Here is a 20515-nt window from a genome sequence, read left to right as displayed (position 1 = left end):
AATCAAATTGATTATATTCTTTGCAGCTGAAGATGGAGAAGCTCTATACGGTCAGCAAAAACAAGACTGGGAGCTGATTGCGGTTCAGATCATTGACTCCTTATTGCAAAATTCAGACTTAAATAGAAGAAAATAGGGAAAACCACTAGGTCATTCAGGTATGACCCAAATCAAATACCTTATGATTATACAGTGGAAATGGCAAATAGATTCAAGGGATTAGATTTGATAGACAGAGTGCCTGAAGAGCTATGGACGGAGGTTCACAACATTGTACAAGAGGCGGTGACCAAAATGACCCCCAAGAAAAAGAAATGCAAGAAGGCAAGATGGTTGTCTGAGGAGGCCTTATAAATAGCTGAGAAAAGAGAAGTAAAAGCCAAATGAGAAAGTGAAACATATACCCAACTGAATGCAGAGTTTCAAAGAATAACAAGGAGAGGTAAGAAACCTTATTCAGTGAATAATGCAGAAAAATAGAGGAAAACAATAGAATAGGAAATTAAGAAACACCAAGGGAACATTTCATGCAAAGGTAGGCCTGTTGCTCTACTGATAATGTCAACTGATGAAAAAGCTCTGTTCAAGGTAAAGGACCATTTTTATTATAAGAGAAAATGCTACATTTAGAAAATCACTAGTTTGAAGTCTTGATTTCAGCAAGTTACTTGAGTTTTACCTGTAAAAGAAGAAAAACAATAGGAATGCCTATCTCCTGGTGCTATTTAGAATGAGCAAATGAAACAGGGCACCAAAAAATGTTTCATAAAACTGTAAAATTTTATTTGTTATTACATAGATGAGCTAGAACCATTTATCATTTAAAAGACTGGTTGTAAAGTGATTACAACTATAATATGGATTATTATCTAAAAGATTTATCAGTTTAATAATTTACTTTATAAAATCTAAGCATCTAGCCCAATGTTTCTTAAAGTATGATTTCTTAAAGTATGATTCACTGATACCACTGAACGCTGGTATTACCAGCATCAGTTGAAAATTTGTTAGAAAGGCAAATTCTTGGAGTCTGCCTCAGACCTACCAAGTCAGAAACTGGAGGCAGAATTTAGCAACCTTGTTTGAACAAGACTTCCAGGTGATTCTGATGCATGCTACAACTTGAAAACCATACATCTACCCAAACATCAGTAAAAAGAGAGTATATACAACTAAAACTAAAAGATAATATATATTATTTATTGTATTCGCTTAGTAACTCAGTCATATCTGACTCTTTGTGACCCCATGGACTGCAGCCCACCAGGCTCCTCTGTCTATGGGGATTCTTCAGGCAAGAATACTGGAGTGGGTTGCCATGCCCTCTTCTAGGGGATCTTCCTAATCCAGGGATCGAACCCAGATCTCTTGCATTACAGGCAGATTCTTTACCGTCTGAGCAAATATTTAAATAAGAAATGTCATTTATTGTTTAAATGTTTAAAAGTCATAGAAAAGGCATATCATCATCAATTGCTACTTAAAAAACTCCTAAAGTTTTGTATTTTAAAATAGTACAATTCTCACTACCTTGCCAAGCTTTATCAATTAACACGTTAATCATGAATACAATAGTAGTATATAAGTTTAGAAGTCAGATTAATTACAGAGTATACAATACTTAGGATAAGGAATTCCCACAATAGTGGGAATAACAATGGTTCAGAAAATAGTCAAGTTTTAATTCTCTCAGAGAGGAAGAGTCACAACTGTATCTTAAAAATCACATTTATCCTGAAGACAACACCCCACAGCATCTCAATGTTTTTATTCAGGCTAAGGAAGTGTGTCATCACTGACTCAGAGAAAACGCCATTTCTTGGACTGAATCACCAGTAATGTTTCCTGCAGTCTTAGATTTGTCATTGTGTCTGCTAAGCAACAGAAAAACAGTCTCAAAACTTCTTATCTTGAAAGATTTCATAAGAAAAAATACCAACATTGCTCCCAAACTCAAAGTCCAAAGGTCTTGCTATTAATTAGACATATGCAGGACAGCATAGGTGAGAACACTAACGAGTCACGAGATTGCAATAGAAAGTTCTTTGAGATCATTCCTGTTCCTTTGTTTTACATTTTAAAAAGTTCTGGCAGTCTCAAGATACCTAGCACCACCTTGGAAAGATGAGCATAGCGTATCCCAATTAAAAATTCATGTTTAGTATTCATCTTTAGCTTCTGAGTGAAACTGAGAAGAAATGACTTTCCCTGAAAGACTCCTTAACTACAGATGAAGTTCCTTTTACCATCACTGAACATATGACTCTGGTTCTTTCTTTGATCAAGATTCCTGGAGCTATAAGGGATTTTCCTTCCCTGAATCCTAAACCTCCAATATTTAAAGAACCTAAGGTTAAAAGTGGGGTTATGTGTAGGAAGAATAATTCTAATAATTGATATCTGTACTCTATATTCTAGGAAATATTTTCAACCTATTCAAACAAAAGACTATAATCAAAATTATACTGTCTTTCTCCAGCAATTACTTTGCTCCACCTTACAAGAAAAACAGCAATTCTAAACTCTAATTTCCTCCACTGGAAAGAATAACATAAATATAAAATTGCCCAAAATAATTCACTCCTTTTGCTCATTCACTTACTATAAACATTTCCTGAGTTCCTAGTATGTTCCAGAAATTGTTTTAGATGCAAAATGAGTCTAGTGAGTTGCACAGACTTCAGTGGTGAGGATGTGAATTCTATGTGTCTAGAGTGCTAGGTTTCAGATTCTCTGTGAACTAGGAGCAGTGGTACTGAAATTTGAATGAGTATCAGAATCACTTGGAGAACTTGTTAAAACAGAGTTTGGGGCCCCATCCAGAGAGATGCTATTTGGTAGGTCTGAGATGGGTCCCAAATTAGCATTTCTCATAAATTCTCAGGTAACACTGATACTGCTGGTCTGGTGACCACACTTTGAAAACTACTTACCAAGAAATAACAGCTCATCACACTATGCCTGCCAATTTTCAAACACTGTACATCTCTCTTCCAAAGAAGAAAATGGCCTTTTAAAGGCTTGTCACTCATAACTGAGCAGAACTTTATTTCCAGAACCACCTCAAATATCTAGAATGGTAGCTCCACAAGAGAAGAAAAAAGTACAAATAACAAAGAGAAAATTCTCTTTCCAATGGTTTTGCTTCCTCCTTGTTTTTCTTTTATCTCCTAGCACAAGAAGTCTATCTTCTATTATGATTTCTCAATACTAGGGTCATGGAAAAGAATAACACACATTCAGATTTTTCATATTTCTTTACTTTAATAAAATCATAGTTTCTCTCCTAAATTAAGTCCCCTTTTTTGTTGGACTATCTCCTTTCTGAACAAAAGAATCAGAGTTAGAAGGAACATTGAGAATTTACTTAATCCCTCCTTGGCCTCAGACAAGACTGTATCTAAACCATCCCCAAATATAGCAATTGTCAGTACAAAGATGAATAAGCACTAAGAATTTCCCATTCAACATTCTGTCACATACTTGAAGAAACTAATATTCTCTCCCTCAGCCTTCTCTTCTCTGAGATAATCAACCTCGACATTCAAACTCCATTAGATTTCCTAAACTTAAATTCTTTTTACTCTTCTTTAATAAGTTTATCCCACCTTACCTCAGGGCCTGAATTATGTATTTATTGTTATCATGAAGATTTCTTTTTGGTATGTGAAAAGGGGAAAGTTAATTTATGGATTAAATAAAAAGGAATTTAATTGAAACAAAGAAAGATATAATATAATATATTATAATGCCACTATAATATAATGGCATTCACTTGAATGATTCATTTCAAATATTCTTTATTTTATTAAAAGAAATAGTAGTGCCCTAGAGTTTTTTAAATTTTCTAAATCACCAGCCATTTCACACATAAAACGGATGGGAATTAGAGATCTTTATAAGTATGCCACAGATTACACATAACCATGTTTCATGATACTATACAAAGAAGGAAAACATTATTATTATTCATTGGTTTTTCTTTTTTCTATAGTGCTTACTACAGAAGTTGGAGTTTATCTGTGATTTAATTCTATATGAGTTTAAAATTACTGAATCTATTATTGTGATTATTTACCTCTGTGAAAAATAATTTCTCTGATTCAAGCTTTAAGAATCAGAAGTATTTAGAGATTCAGTGAGTATAGGACTAGTAGGATAAAGTCCATGTAAAGCCTGTGTTTCTTAGTAGTTTAGAAAGGAAAAATAGGTAATTGGAATATGGGGTAAAATGGGATGATTCACTTTAGTTCCATCTCTCCCATTCTATATATCACTATTCAAAATTTCACCTTTGCTTTTGGAATGGTGAGGTGCTCTAGTCCAGCACAGACCTGAGGGATACATTTGTTTTCTTGCCTATTAGGATCAAGGTGTACGGTGGAGGCGATGCATTTAGTCTCCAGAGAGAAGGAAGATGCTGCTTGCACAGCACTTCTACTCACCAGTCCATGCAGCAGCAAGGGTGTTGGCTTTGAAGGAAGCCAACTGTCCTGCTCTCCCAGCCAGAGGTAAAGAATTGCATTGGTGGCCACTAGAGGGAGGAGGATTAGGAATAGAGTAAATTGTGGGGAAAAGGCACCCATGAAAAACGCACATGGGACAACCAACACATCACCAACCACCGCCTAGCAGCTACCTCTCTGAGGGACTACCATGGGGTCTGCAAACACCATTAAGCCAGAGACCCAGACCAGTAATTATTGTAGTATCCCAGAATATAGTCCCTTAACTTGGATGGCTGCAGAAGGGAGTTTGAATAGGATTGTGGGAAACACACAAGCACACAAACACAAACATACAAGCACACAGACATACATTCTCATCCCCCATTACAAGATGTTGCATCTGTGCCGTCTGATTCTCGCTCATTTTCTTATTTAAAACTCTTGATGTTCTTTACCAAGAATGTGTTCACGAAAAGCAAACAGCCCACCTTCAAGATAGTCTTGGGAGAAGCACCAGCAGAGACACTCATTGTGCCAAGATGTATTTTACCAACAAATCTGTACAAATTACATGAGGTTAAAAACAAACGGAATGTAATGTAATTAAAGCAAAGTTTCTTTTGCTAAATTACAGCTTGAAGCAAACCTGCAAGAAATGTTTCCAATTAGCTTCTTTAGCAAACACAAAGCATAGCTCAGAATGTTTTGCTTTCCATCCTGCCCTCTGGGTGGGCTGCCTAGTGGGTGTCTTACCTCCAGCACAAGTAGCTGAGCATTCTGACCAAGGCTGATGATTCCACGTAAAGCCAACTTCATTGTCTCCACTGCCCGTCCGGGTGATGGGAACATTGAATTTATACCTAATTCCCAAATTCTGTTCCTGAAGCAGAACCTGCCATTGAAAACAACTGGTGAAGATAATTAAAATACAATGAGCCTTTATTCAGATATTTATTATTTCTTTTGAAGAAGAAAATGTCATAATCTAAGTCTTAAGGGAAATTTAAGACAACTTTTAGAACACATGTACTTATATTGAATATTCTCCTTCCATTTTCATGGGTAATTTGGAACCATTTCTCTCATTTGCCTTGTTTGGTTATACAAATATTATTCAAGCAGGCATTGAAAAGATCAGTCATATGGAAAGAGCAGTGTAGTCTCAACTTGACACAGATTTTTTCACCCTTGGGCATTTTACCATTATTTACTTTAATTTCAGATAATAAATCCTGCCCCGTCCTACCTCAAAGGACAGATTACAAAGAGGAGAAATGAAGTGGCAAAGGCATATTTACCATGACAATGAGATTTTCCGAGGTGGGACCTAAAGCTTCTAAGGATTCTGGTTCATCAGTTGGTCTCTTATAGTGAAAAGCTGTCCCAGCAACATCAAATTTCCTCGGCCAGTCAATAGTCCAGGCACCATTAATATAGTAATCATCCCCTTCAGATTTTAAAGCTAAAAAAAAATTAAAAAAATAAACCAAAACACTTTAGCTAAAATCTGAAACTTCATTCACTACAATGTAACTGAATAAAAACTGCACTGAAGTGTACAATGAATATCCATTTTCATTTAGATATGGGATTCTTGACCATTTTCTTAAGTACAATTTTAAATAGTAATTTTCCACATGAATGTCAAGAAGATATTGAGTATTTATAATGTTATTGATAGACAAGAATGAAAGGCTTATCTGAAAGAATAAAAATATGGAACAAGCAAGGGAAATTATGACTAAAGGATGGGAGTAGGGGTGAAGAGCAGAGTTTCCTGTCCAAATGTTAGAACAGTAATTATACAAGTACAGGGGTGGGGCAACCTGTGGTCTGGCACATAGATGGACAGAAAAATAGAACAAAATCGATAGCTAAGAAATAAACACAAGTACAATAGGGAGTTAATGTATAACAAAGGAAGCATCCCAAATTAGTAGAGGAAAGATAACAAGAAATGGAACTAAGACAAAAGACTAGATTTTAGGCAAAAAAAAAATAAAAAATAAAAAAAAATGCTGAATTTATCTCATTTTTTATGTAAGAATAGCTATCACAACTCCATTCCTAGGTATATATCCAAAAGAAATGAAAATTAGTACTCAAATATTTGTATACACAAGCTTATCGTAGTAACTCTCAATAGCTAAAGGTGGAAACAACCCAAATGTCCATCAATGAATGGCTGGATAAAAACTGGAGCATATACAAGACACTGGAATAAAATTTAGCCATAGAAAAGAATGAAGTACTACACGTGACTCAAAGGAAACTAAAAAAAAAAAAAAATTGCACTAAGTAGAAGAAGCTAGACAGAAAAGATCACCTATTTTACTCTTCTATTTACAAGAAATATCTAGAATAGGTATACCCATAGGGACAAAAAGCAAACTGGTGGCTGCCAGGGGCTAAGGGATGGGAAATAACTGCTTAACAGACATGCAGTTGTTTCTGGGATGATGAAAATATTTTGGAATGTATTAAATGCCACTATGTTGTTAATTTAAAAATGTTTGAATTCTATATTATTTGAATCTTACTTCAATAAAAACAAAGTTTAAAGAAAGGGAGAGAAAAGAATAAATGCCAGATGTATAATTATTTAAATGTAAATATAGTTAAGTCATAAAATGCTAGGAGAAAATGTGGGAATATATTAAAAAAATAATGTTGGGGCATTGAAAGGCTTTTCTAAGCATGATCAAAACCTCAGAAGGTATCAAGAAAAAGATTAACATCATTTTTTAAACCTCCTTAGGAAAAAAATGTGAAAAAAAGTTTAAAAATATGTAATACAAAAATGGTTATCAGCACTACTACATAAAACTTCTATAAATAAATGAGAGATAATTTTGATAATAATTATCATGCTTTGACAGTGATAAAAAACATGTCAGCTTAATCTTTCTGTTAGTTTGCTAACTTATTCAAAAACTTTATGAGGCCAGATGATCATGCAGCCCCAAAGGACTAAAAGGGTCATGATGCAGAGTCTCTGACTCTGGAAATCTACCACTTATCCTTAGGAGTATAGATCATTTTCATTTCCTCATCCTTAACTGCCTGGAAAATATATCTGTACCTTCTTGACTTCAAATATGTTGTAAATTCATTTGACTGTCAAAAAAGTCTAAACTTTGGAGACAGGAACATGCTAGCTAAAAATTATTTAGTCTTAAATTTGTCTTATATTTAAAATTTTTTATTTTCAACTCTCACAGTGATTCTGTCTCATTTGAAACATCAACACTACCTAGGCAATATAAGGACAAAATGAAGCAGGGCAAAGGCTAACAGAGTTTTGTCTAGAGAATACACTGGTCATAGAAAACACCCTCTTCCAAAAACACAAGAGATGACTCTACACATGGACATCACCAGGATGGTCAATGTTGAAATCAGATTGATTATATTCTTTGCAGCCAAAGATGGAGAAGCTCTATACAGTCAGCAAAAACAAGACTTGGAGCTGATTGTGGCTCAGATCATGAACTTCTTATTGCAAAATTCAGACCCAAACTGAAGAAAATAGGGAAAACCACTAGGTCATTCAGGTATGACCCAAATCAAATCCCTTATGATTATACAGTGGAAGTGACAAATAGATTCAAGGGATTTCATCTGATAGACAGAGTGCCTGAAGAACTATGGACAGAGGTTTGTAACAATGTACAAGAGGCGGTGACCAAAACTACCCCCAAGAAAAAAGAAATGCAAGAAAGCAAAATGGTCCTCTGAGGAGGCCTTACAAATAGCTGAGAAAAGAAGAGAAGGAAAAGGCAAAAGGGAAAGGGAAACATTTACCCAACTGAATGCAGAGTTCCAAAGAATAGCAAGGAGAGATAAAGTTTTCTTAAGTGAATAATGCAAAGAAATAGAGGAAAACAATAAAATGGGAAAGGCTAGAGATCGCTTCAAGAAAAGTAAGAGATACCAAGGGAACATTTCATGTAAAGCTGGATATAATAAAGGACATAAATTGTATGGACCTAACAAAGCTGAATCACAACAAACTGGAAAATTCTGAAAGAGACAAGAAATACCAGACCATCTGACCTGCCTCTTGAGAAATCTGTATGCAGATCAGGAAGCAACAGTTAGAACTGAACATGGAACAACAGACTGGTTCCAAATAGGGAAAGGAGTACGTCAAGGCTGTATATTGTCACCCTGCTTATTTAACTTATATGCAGAGTACATCATGAGAAACGCTGGGCTAGAGGAAGCACAAGCTGGAATCAAGATTTCTGGGAGAAATATCAATAACCTCAGACATGCAGATGACACCACCCTTATGGCAGATAGAGAAGAAGATCTAAAGAGCCTCTTGATGAAAGGGAAAGAGGAGAGTGAAAAGTTGGCTTAAAACTCAACATTCAAAAAACTAAGATCATGGCATCTGGTCCCATCACTTCATGGGAAATAGATGGGAAAACAGTGGAAACAGTGACAGACTTTATTTGGGGGAGGGCTCCAAAATCACTGCAGATAGTGACTGCAGCCATGAAATTAAAAGACGCTTACTCCTTGGAAGAAAAGTTATGACCAACCAAGACAGCTTTATTTTGCCAACAAAGGTCCATCTAGTCAAAGTTGTGGTTTTTCCAGTAGTCATGTATGGACATATGGACTATAAAGAAAGCTGAGTGCCGAAGAATTGATGCTTTTCAACTGTGGTGTTGGAGAAGACTCTTGAGAGTCCGTTGGACTGCAAAGAGATCCAACCAGTCCATCCTAAAGGAAATCAGTCCTCAATATTCATTGGAAGGACTGATGTTGAAGCTGGAACTCTTATACTTTGGCCACCTGATGCAAAGAACTGACTCATTGGAAAAGACCCTGATGCTGGGAAAGATTGAAGGCAGGAGGAGAAGGGGACAACAGAGGATGAGATGGTTGGATGGCATCACTGACTCAATGGACATGAGCTTGAGAAAACTCCGGAGTTGGTGATGGACAGGCTGCAGTCCATGGGGTTGCAAAGAGCAGGACACAACTGAGCGACTGAACTGAACTGAACAAAGTTGAAGAGATTAAGAAGAGGTAGCAAGAATACATTGAACAATTATACAAAGAAGGTCTTAATGACCCAGATAACCACAATGGTGTGATCACTTGCCTAGAGACAGATACCCTATGAATGTCAAGTCAAGTGAGCCTTAGGAAGCATCACTATGAACAAAACTAGAGGAGGCGATGGCATTTCATCAGAGCTAATTCAGATCCTAATAGATGATGCTGTTAAAGTGCTACACTCAACATGGCAGCAAAATTTGGAAAATTCAGCAGTGGCCACAGGACTGGAAAAGGTCAGTTTTCATTGCAATCCCAAAGAAGGGCAATGCCAAAGAAAGTTCAAACTACCATACAACTGTGCTCATTTCACATGCTGGCAAGGTAATGCTCAAAATCCTTCAAACTAGGCTTCAAAGAATGTGATCTGAGAACTTCCAGATGTAAAAGACAGATTTAGAAAAGGCAGAGGACCAGAGATCAAATTGCCAACATCTGTTGGATCATAGAAAAAGCAACAGAATTCCATATAAACATCTACTTCTACTTCACTGACTTCGCTAAAGCCTTTGACTGTGTGGATAACAACAAACTGTGGAAAATTCTTCAAGAAATGAGAATACCAGACCACCTGACCAGCTTCCTAAGAAACTTGTATGCAGGTCAAGAAGCAATAGTTAGAAGCAGACATGAAACAACAGGTTGGTTCCAAACTGGGAAAGGAGTTCATCAAGGCTATATACTGTCACCCTGCTTATTTAACTTGTGTGCAGAGTACATCATACGAAATGCCAGCGTGGATGAAGCACAGCTGGAATCAAGATTACTGGGAGAAATATCAATAACATCAGATATACAAATGACACCACCTTAATGGCAGAAAGTGAAGAGGAACTAAAGAACCTCTTGATGAAAGTGAAAGAGAAGAGTGAAAAAGGTGGCTTAAAACCCAACATTCAAAAAACTAAGATCATGCCATCTGGTCCCATCACTTCATGGCAAATAGATGGAGAAACAATGGAAACAGTGACAGACTTTACTTTCTTGGGTTCCAAAATCACTGCAGCCATGAAATTAAAGATGCTTACTCCTTGGAAGAAAAGCTATGACAAACCTAGATAGCATATTAAAAAGCAGAGACATCACTTTGTCCACAAGGTCTGTCTAGTGAAAGCTATGGTTTTTCCAATAGTCATCCACGGATGTGATAGCTGGACCATAAAGAAGACTGAGCACTGAAGAATTGATGCTTTTGAAATGTGGTACTGGAGAAGACTCTTCAGAGTCTGTTGGACAGCAAGAATATCAAACCAGTCAATCCTAAAATAAATCAACTGTTAATATTCATTGGAAGGACTGATGCTGAAGTGCCAATACTTTGACCACAAAGAGCTGACACATTGGAAAAGACCTAGATGACAGGAAAGATTGAGGGCAGTTGGAGATGGGGGTGGCAGAGGATGAAATGTTTGGATGGCATTACTGACTCGATGGACATGAATTTGAGGAAACTCCAGGAGATAGTGAAGGACAGGAAAGCCTGGCATGCTGCAGTACATGGGGTCGCAAACAGTCAGACATGACTGAGCGATTAAACAACAACAAATAAAAGCATATCTGAATCTGCACAATACAAAACAGTGAAAACAAAATAAAAACAAGACATCTAGCAGCTTTGAATTTTCCTTCAATTTAAGCTCTCGCTTTTTAATTTTCCTATCTACTCAGTTAAGGAATCCTAAATCACCTTTGCTAGTGTCATAATGTATTTCAGAACCACACCAAACACTTAAAGGATTGAACAAAAATTTGCTAAGGGAGGAGAATGTGAGGAGGATGTGACATTACGGACAGAGAATTATCAAAGATAAAACATCTGATGTTAGAAATCTTATTTTCGTTTGATTCTTGCTGTTGCACAAAGGAATCTAAAATTATGCTGTAAAAATAAAAAAGTCTTCTTAAACAAAGAAAGGAAGAGTCTGATGATACTGATATTCTATCTAAAGATGCATTCTAGATATAGTCTTATTTTTAAAAGATTCAAGAAAAAAGAGGTGATATTTTAAGGGGAGTAAGAACTCATAAGGGCCATAATAGAGTCTAAATCCATCTCAAGGAATCAAATATCAAATAAACAGAATTTCCATTTTTTCACATGGGAAATAACTGGGATTGGGCTTGCTCTCCAACTATAAATAACTAGAAAACTCATGAAATATATGAAGCAGCTGTTTTTAGACACTGGCCAGGATGGTGAAGAGCGGTGATATGCAAAAAGTAACATAAAGTGAGTCATATAATTTCCCTACCTTTCCGCCTGGAGGCACTCTCTGTCAGTGTAGACCAGGAGAACCAAAGCAGAACATGGTGGTCTCACTGAGTTAGGAGACAAAGATCAGAAACTAAGAAGCCTAAAATAGCTGGAATTTGCAGAACCAGAAAATTAGAGTAAAAGGAGGGAATCTGTTAGTGAATAGTAGTCTATATATACACAGGATAAAATTCCATGAAGCCATATCGCCCCACCCCAACACTAGATAATCATAAGCAGAAAAATTTCTAGAGCAAGAATTCAGAAGTTTCAAGCACTAGGGCATTCATCAGAGAATAATGCCTTTTTAGTGGGGCTGAGCAACTCTGGAATAAAGGCTACTCTGGACTCATCTCAACGCTGCTCAAAACAAGCCTCAAAAAGATTAAGCTCATCTACAAGTTACTTAACACTCCAAGGGGGGGAAAAAAAAACAATTAAAAAATCGACACTCTCAGTAAGAAAATATTCACAATGTACAACATCTAATGAAAAACTACTACAAATGGCAAGGAGGAAGAAAATATGGTCTAAACCAAGAAGGCCAAGTAAAAGCAAGAGACTCAGAAATGACAGAAATTATAGAATTAGTAGAAAACAACTTTCAAACAACTATCATAAATATACTCAAGAACTTTAAGGGAAAACAAATCTAATGAAAAAACCTGGAAGATATATATATATCTTGATGGATGCTCAGGTCAACACAAAGAAAGAAAGGATGACAGATACAGTAAATTTGCAGGTAAACAGAAAATAATTCTTATTTAAAAATTTTTTAAAAGTGTAACTGACTCTTTAGAAAAAAATAACAACAATGCATCGTGTTTATAACATGAAGAAGTAAAATGTGCTTTTGAAAAACAACACAAAGGATGGAAGAATACAATGGAAGTAATCTGTTGCAAGAGTCTTGTATCATACATAAATGTTGTAATATTATTTGAAGGTATATTGTGATAAAGATGCATTTTATAAATTCTAGAGCAACTACTGGAGAAGGCAATGGCACCCTACTCCAGTACTCTTGTCTGGAAAATCCCATGGACAGAGGAGCCTGGTGGGCTGCAGCCCATGGGGTCACTAAGAGTTGGATAGGACTGAGTGACTTCACTTTCACTTTTCACTTCCATGCATTGGAGAAGGAAATGGCAACCCACTCCAGTGTTCTTGCCTGGAGAATCCCAGGGACGGGGGAGCTTTGTGGGCTGCCATCTATGGGGTCGCACAGAGTTGGACACGACTGAAGCGACTTAGCAGCAGCAGCAGCAGAGCAACTACTATTTAAATAGAACAAAACAATATAGCTAATAAGTCATTGTGTGCTTAGTTGCTCAGTTGTGTCCGACTCTTTGTGAGCCCATGGACTGTAGCCTGCCAGACTCTTCTGTCAGTGGGATTTTCCAGGCAAGAATACTGGAGTGGGCAGCCATTCCCTTCTCCAGCAGATCCTCCCAACCCAGGAACTGAACTTAGGTCTCCTGCATTGCAGGCAGATTCTTTACTGTCTAAGCCACCAGAGAAGTCCACTACTGGAGTACCATAAAACATTTGATAAAACAAAAAGAAAACATAAAAGGAGAAACATGGACAGAATAGAAAAACAGCACAATGACAGACTTAAAACCAATGATTTTAATAATCCTACTAAATACAAATGATTCAGACACAGCTGACTGAGATAAAGTCTTCATGTCCTATAAAGTCGAAAATATTTTCCATGTGGCCCATTACAGAAAAAGTTTGTCAAACCCCTGCATTTAGAGATTGTATTTGAAAAAGCAAAGATTGTTAGATATCATAAGAAATAAGACTCAAACAACATGTTGCCTAGAAGAAACATATTTAAAGTTCATAAACACCTATATATGAAAAGTGGATGAACAGAAAAGAATTTACTATGCAAGCACTAATAGAAGAAATCTGGGTTGCTAGATTAGTACCAGTCAAAATAGATGTGGGTCAAAGAATATCATCAGAAATAAAGAATATAGGATAACGATAAAATGTTCAACACATCAATAAAACCTAACAATCTTGAATGTCTACACACCTACCAACAAAGTTTGAAAATAAATGCAGCAAAACCTTACAAACTAATGGGAGAAATAAACAAATCCACAATTCCAGTTGGACATTTCAACAAGAATCTTTCACTATTTGCTGAAACAAACAGGCAGAAAATAAATAAAAATGTACAAGACTTCAACAAAACTATCAACCGATTTAATCTAATTGACATTTATGGAATACTAAACCCAGTACCACTATAATACATATTCTTCTCAAGTGCACATGGAACATTCACTAAAAGAGACTATGCTCTGGGGCATAAAACAAACCTCAACAAAAGAACTAAAATCATACAAAGTATCTTATCTGTCCATAACAGAATTAAAATAAAAATCAGTAATGACATCTGGAGTCCTCCCCAAATTATTTAGAAACTGAATAATACCTTTTAAGCCATGATTTATGGTAAATAAGAAAATATTTTAAACAGTGTTAATGAGAAAACAACATATCAAAAGTATATGGGATGAAGTTAAAGCAGTGTTTAGAGGGAAATTTATAGTGCAAACTGCTTATTTTAGAGTAGAAAACAGACTTTAAAAATCAATAATCTAAGTTTCTATCTTGATAAGCTAGAAAAATAACAAATTAAACACAAAGTGAGTCACAAAAAGGAAATAATAAAGAGAAGAATAGGAATCAATATGATGGAAAATGGAGAAATAATAGGAAAGTCATTTAAACCAAAAGCCAGTTCTTTGAAAAGACAATAAAATTAATAAAAACTACTCATCAACTTAATCTAATTGACATTTAGAGAATACTAAATGATTATGGAATACTACATAATACTAGAATGATTAAGAAAAAGAAGACACCAATCACCAATGTGAAGAATGAGAGAAGAGCCATCACTATGGATCCTACAGGCACTCAAAGAGGATAATTAGGTAATATTATACAAAGCATTATGCCAATAAATTCAACAACTTTATAGCTATTACACAAACTGAATTTTTCATCAAAAACTTCCCACACAGAAAACACCAGGCTTCACAGTTTATTTATAATTGGAGGATAATTGCTTTACAATGCTATGTTGGTTTCTGCCATACATCAACATGAATGAATCATAGGTATACATATGTCCTCTCCTTCTTGAACTTCCCTCTTACCTCCCACCCCATACCACTCCTCTAGGTTGTCAAGGAGCACTGGGTTGAGCTTCCTGCATCATACAGCAAATTCCCACTGGCTATCTATTTTACATATGGTAAAGTGCATGTTTCAATGCTACCCTCTCAATTTGTCCCATCCTCTCCTTCCTCCACTGTGTTCATAAGTCCGTTCTCTATGTCTGTGTCTCTATTGTTGCCCTACAAATAGGTTCATTAGTACCAGTTCTCTAAAGATTCTATGTGAAGTCACTCAGTCGTGTCCGACTCTTTGCAACCCCATGAACTGTAGCCTACCAGGCTCCTCTGTCCATGGGATTTGCCAGGCAATAGTACTGGAGTGGATTGCCATTTCCTTCTCCAGGGGATCTTCCCAACCCAGGGACTGAACCCGGGTCTCCCGCATTGTAGACAGATGCTTTACCATCTGAGCCACCAGGGAAGTCCCTGCATTAATATATGGTATTTGTTTTACTCTTTCTGACTTCACTCTGTATAACAAGCTTTCAGTTCATCCACCTCACTAGAACTGACTCAAATTCATTTCTTATTATGGTTGAGCAATATTCCATTGTGTATATGTACCACAACTTCTTTATCCATTTATCTGTTGATGGACATCTAGGTTACTTCTATGTTCTGGCTATTGTAAATGGTGCTGTAATGAACACTGGGCTACATGTGTGGAAGACAATATTTTTAAGATGTCAATTCTCCTCAAATTGATCTATAGATTCCAAATAATCTCATTTTGTAGAAATTAACAAGTTGATTCAAAAAAGTATATAGAAATGTAAGGGACCTAGTGAAGCAAGAATAATTTTGAGAAAGAACAAATTTGAAGAACTCATGCTTCTTATTTTCAAGACTTAATGGAAATCTCTATTAATCCATACAACGTGGTTTTGGTTTAAGGGGAGGGAACATCAACAGACCCAAACATTTATGTGAGATTGACCTCTCATAGCAGAGAGACATTACTTTGCCAACAAAGGTCCGTCTAGTCAAGGCTATGGTTTTTCCAGTAGGTCATGTATGGATGTGAGAGTTGGACTGTGAAGAAGGCTGAGCACTGAAGAATTGATGCTTTTGAACTGTGGTGCTGGAGAAGACTCTTGAGAGTCCCTTGGACTGCAAGGAGGTCCAACCAGTCCATTCTGAAGGAGATCAGCCCTGGGATTTCTTTGGAGGGAATGATGCTGAAGCTGAAACTCCAGTACTTTGGCCACCTCATGCCAAGAGTTGACTCATTGGAAAAGACTCTGATGCTGGGAGGGATTGGGGGCAGGAGGAGAATGGGATGACAGAGGATGAGATGGCTGGATGGCATCACCAACTCGATGGATATGAGTCTGAGTGAACTCTGGGAGTTGGTGATGGACAGGGAGGCCTGGCATGCTGCAATTCATGGGGTCGCAAAGAGTCGGACACGACTGAGTGACTGAATTGAACTGACCTCTCACAAAAATGTCAAGGTAGTTGAAGGGGGAAACAATTGTCTTAAATAAATGTGTTATAGCAATTGAATATCTATGTGAAAATAATTGAACCTCAACCCTTACTTCATACCTTACATAAAGATTCAAAATGGACCAAATATCTAAATGTAAAAGCTAAACTCATAATTTATTTAAGGCACATTGAAGACAGTCTCTGCAACCTTAGGGTAGGAAAAAATTTTAAGGTAAGATGTGAAGGCACAAACCATAAAAAATTAACATATTATATCTCATCAAAATTAAAAGATACAATTAAGAACAAGCCACAGACTAGAAGAAAATATTCATAAAACATACACTTGAGCAGGGATTTATAACTAGTATTTATAAATAACTTACAACTTTATAAATTAAAAAAAGTAAATAGGCAAAATATTTGTTTAGGTACTTCACACACAAAAAACATCTCTATGGGTACAGTTAAAAAGACTGACAATGCCAAGAATTGATGAGGACGTAGAACAACTGGAACTCTTTTACATTCCTGGTGGGAATGATACAATCACTTTTAAAACAGTTAATTCAATCAATTTCTTATAACGTTTTCTTGTTTGTTTTGTTTAGTCACTAAGTTATGTCCAACTCTTTTGTGACCTCATTATAGCCTGCCAGGCTCCTCTGACAATGGGATTTTCTAGGCAAAAATATTAGACTGGATTGCCATTTCCTTTTCCAGGGGATATTCCAGATCCAGGGACTGAACTCATGTCTCCTCCACAGGCAGGCAGATTCTTTACTGCCAAGCCACCAGGACGCCTTCTTAAAAGGTTAAATATGTATTTATCACATGACCAGCTATTTCACTCTTAGGCTTTTTATCCAGGAGAAATGAAAATATATGTCCATACATAGCTTGTCTATGAATGTGCAAAGAAGTTTTATTCATAATAGTCGAAGACAGCAAAGACCCATCAACAAATGAGTGGATAAATAAATGATGGTATAATCATATAATGGAATACTATTTGGCAATAAAAAATGAATGAACTTTGAACACACTCAGCAATATAGATGAATCTTAAAATCATTTGTTATGAACGAGAAAAGCCAGATGTAAAAGTACATATTGTTATGATCCTATTTATGTGAATATGAAAATCCAGAATAAAGAAAGGTAATATAATAATGTCAGAATAACAATAATACGTCAGAAAAGATTAATGTTTTCTGAGGCTAAGGCTGGGGAGACTTGACTGCAAAGGATAAGGAAAGAATGTTCTGGAGTCATATAAATGTCCTACATTTTGGTTGTAGTATTTATATGGATACATAGACACACACACATATAACTGTAACACTCTTTGAACTATACACTTACAAAGAATGCATTTTATTTTATGCAAATTATTTTTAAAAACATCAAACCATCCATAAAGAGTAAGGTGTAAACTGCTAATTTTTTGTTTAGTTCTTTCATGTGGAACTTCTTTTTTAACATCAAAGTGTTCTACCTCAAAGCAGTATGTTTTTTCCTTCCTGATACTGTACTGCTTTTCCTCATTAATATTTAAAATCTAGCAAAATATGCTACTTACCAATATAGTTCTTTGACATGGCAACTTCTTTGACTTCAATGTGAACAGAGCCTCTTGGTATCTGCACTACTTCCATGTAGCCTGGAACACAGAAGATTACCAGTAATAAGCAGCATCTGGAGCTTTCATCAGAAAATGAGTGTTTAGTAACCATTCAGCAGTTAAGTTTCCTTATTCTTCTATTCTTTCTATACACTTTATAAATTATAAGTAATGAGTAAATTTCCCTTTGGGTTCATGAATACACCTAGAGTATTATCTTTCTCTAAATCATCTCAAAATATCTTTAAATCCTCAAAACATATAATATTGGTTCATGGTTTTTTTTTTCCCCTCAACACAGGCTCTACAGGAATTCCCATCTTAAAGAAACATTACTAAATGAAGCCAAGCAGAAATAGAATAATATTTCCTTAAAATAACTAATCTGAAGCCATATTTAATATTTAAAAGATTGAAAGTAATTTGGGGAGAAATCACTGTCTACTTAAATAAAGAAAATTTTAAAATAAGGGGGAAATCAAGTAATTTGTCTTCAAGTACACCAGAGGTGTGAGGAAGAGTTCTTTCTACACACTCACCTCCTCTGGGCAACGAATCATTGAAGAACCCTTCAATGGCATCGCATGTGCTTCCATCCCCTCCACAGACTCGACATCTATCTTCCCTAGCATCGGATCCCAAAATATTATCACAACCTACATGCTGAAAACAGAGAAGAATATTCAGTGTGTCAAAAAGAGGAACTCTTGGACCCACTAATCAAATGAGTACAACTTACTTATCTACTTGCTTTTCCAGTAAAGGAAATCTAAACAGGAAATGTGAACCACTTCTACCTTCATTTTCTGGTAATTCTAGCTAACATTTCTCAACATATAATTTGAAAGAAAAATATTCTGATTCCCCAGGAATGTATACCTACATTTCTAGACTAGATTTCTTCTTCATTTATAGACACCATGCTTCAATTCTTAAAATATTATAATTTGTTGGCAATGGATTCTTATATATAACCTCAATTAACTCAGAAAAAATGGCATATGGTCCTATACAACATGGGTGATAACAACAAGAGTCTTTACTGAGCATTATGGTTTGCCCTTTCTAAACCACTGACCCTTTAGGATATCCAATTGTTAGTATTAATGAAAAGACTAGTTGTGGAATTGATCCTGATGTGGATACCTGTTTCCATCAGCTGAATAAAATTATCATAAAGAAAAAGGAGATGTAAACATGTAATTTTAGAACCTGAAAGCCTACCTTTCTGTTTTGCATTTAATCATAGAAATACAGTTTGTATCTATATTTTTGGCACTTTATTTGTAACTTGTCTTTTATCCATTAAACTAGGCATGTAGTCTCTGAATATAACCTGTGTCTAGGTCTTTTTTATCTGAAAAACATTTTTATACTATCCCAGAAACAAGTTTTTTTTCAAGTAAATATATAAACACACACACACACACACACACTGTATCATCTGATACATAACAACACACACTGCATCATCTGATACATAAGATACATTTGGAGGCAAGTTAATAAGGACATAATTTGCAAGAAATTATAAGGTTAATTAAAGTAGACGCGGTTTTTTGTTTGTTTGTTTTAAAATCTTTTCTTTCTCAGTTTCTGGCATTCAGTTTATGCTTCTCTTTAAGGTAAAACAAAAGCAGACAAGGAAAAAAGTTAAGAGAACAGTGGCTTTTGTGGCTTTTCTTACGATAAGATGCATACACAGTTCTAGGAAAACACCATGGATTTGCTCCTGCAATTTCCAACTGACTGGTCTGGCTAATTATCTGAAGTAAACACTTTAAAAAGGTAAGACTAATTCTATAATCAAAACTACTATAAATGCTTCAAAAGAAGACAGAATGAGAAGAGCATAGCTAGTTTACATTTTGACAAAATATTTTGCTATGAAATACATCAAATAATCTTTCATTGAGAACACACAGTAGCCGTACAAATAAGAATTGAATCCTCATTCCCTCTCTTTTGCTATCATCTTGTTTATAAATAGAACATAAGAATAATGAAAATTAAATTCCAAAATATTTTCATAGTTCTAGCAATTCCTATAAATATAACTAGAACACCAGAATAAATCACATTTGCAAGGTGCTTGTGAATGGATAATTCTACCTTTAAATGTGTACATTTCTTATAGAAAATCAAATGAGTCCAAAATGCAGCTTTCTTTATTAAAAATTAGCATAGTATTAATTAGGAGCTACTATCTGAGAAAAAGAGACAACAGCCTCAAAAACCCCAGCAAAATGGAGTGAGATTCAAAATCTGAGCAACCTTGCATTCTCCATTGATACAGATATCCAGTGAATCCGCATTGCACTGAGTCCCATCAATCACCGCAGGGGAACGTTCAGTGTAGAAATTGTAACCTTCAGCCAAGCAGTTCAATGCACAAGGTTTTACCCCACCTGGAAGAGTAATAAATGGAGAGATAGTAGAAGAAAAGTAAATGGAGTGTAAGGAATAGTGATTCAGT

General features: G+C 35.8%; 1 protein-coding gene across 6 annotated transcripts in view; it reads right to left on the bottom strand.

Moving 5' to 3' along the window:
• Positions 1-20515, bottom strand: part of ADAMTS6 (ADAM metallopeptidase with thrombospondin type 1 motif 6) — a 289127-nt gene that overhangs the window by 52270 nt on the left and 216342 nt on the right. For 3 of the 6 annotated variants that reach the window (XR_011249658.1, XR_011249659.1, XR_011249660.1), the window contains exons 16-21: positions 20314-20447; positions 18579-18702; positions 17998-18078; positions 5747-5910; positions 5202-5340; positions 4446-4534 (exon numbers count right to left, since the gene is read on the bottom strand). Coding sequence is in view for 3 of the 6 variants with exons in the window: in XM_069556308.1 (XP_069412409.1) it covers positions 5202-5340; positions 5747-5910; positions 17998-18078; positions 18579-18702; positions 20314-20447 (642 nt within the window). In the remaining 3 variants the exon portion in view is untranslated. The remainder of the gene's footprint in view (positions 1-4445; positions 4535-5201; positions 5341-5746; positions 5911-17997; positions 18079-18578; positions 18703-20313; positions 20448-20515) is intronic. The other 3 variants (XM_069556308.1, XM_069556310.1, XM_069556309.1) reach the window with 1 other exon arrangement.

Source organism: Ovis canadensis, chromosome 16, assembly GCF_042477335.2.
Source record: "Ovis canadensis isolate MfBH-ARS-UI-01 breed Bighorn chromosome 16, ARS-UI_OviCan_v2, whole genome shotgun sequence".
NCBI lineage: Eukaryota > Metazoa > Chordata > Mammalia > Artiodactyla > Bovidae > Ovis > Ovis canadensis.
This window is presented reverse-complemented; position numbering and strand designations above follow the sequence as displayed.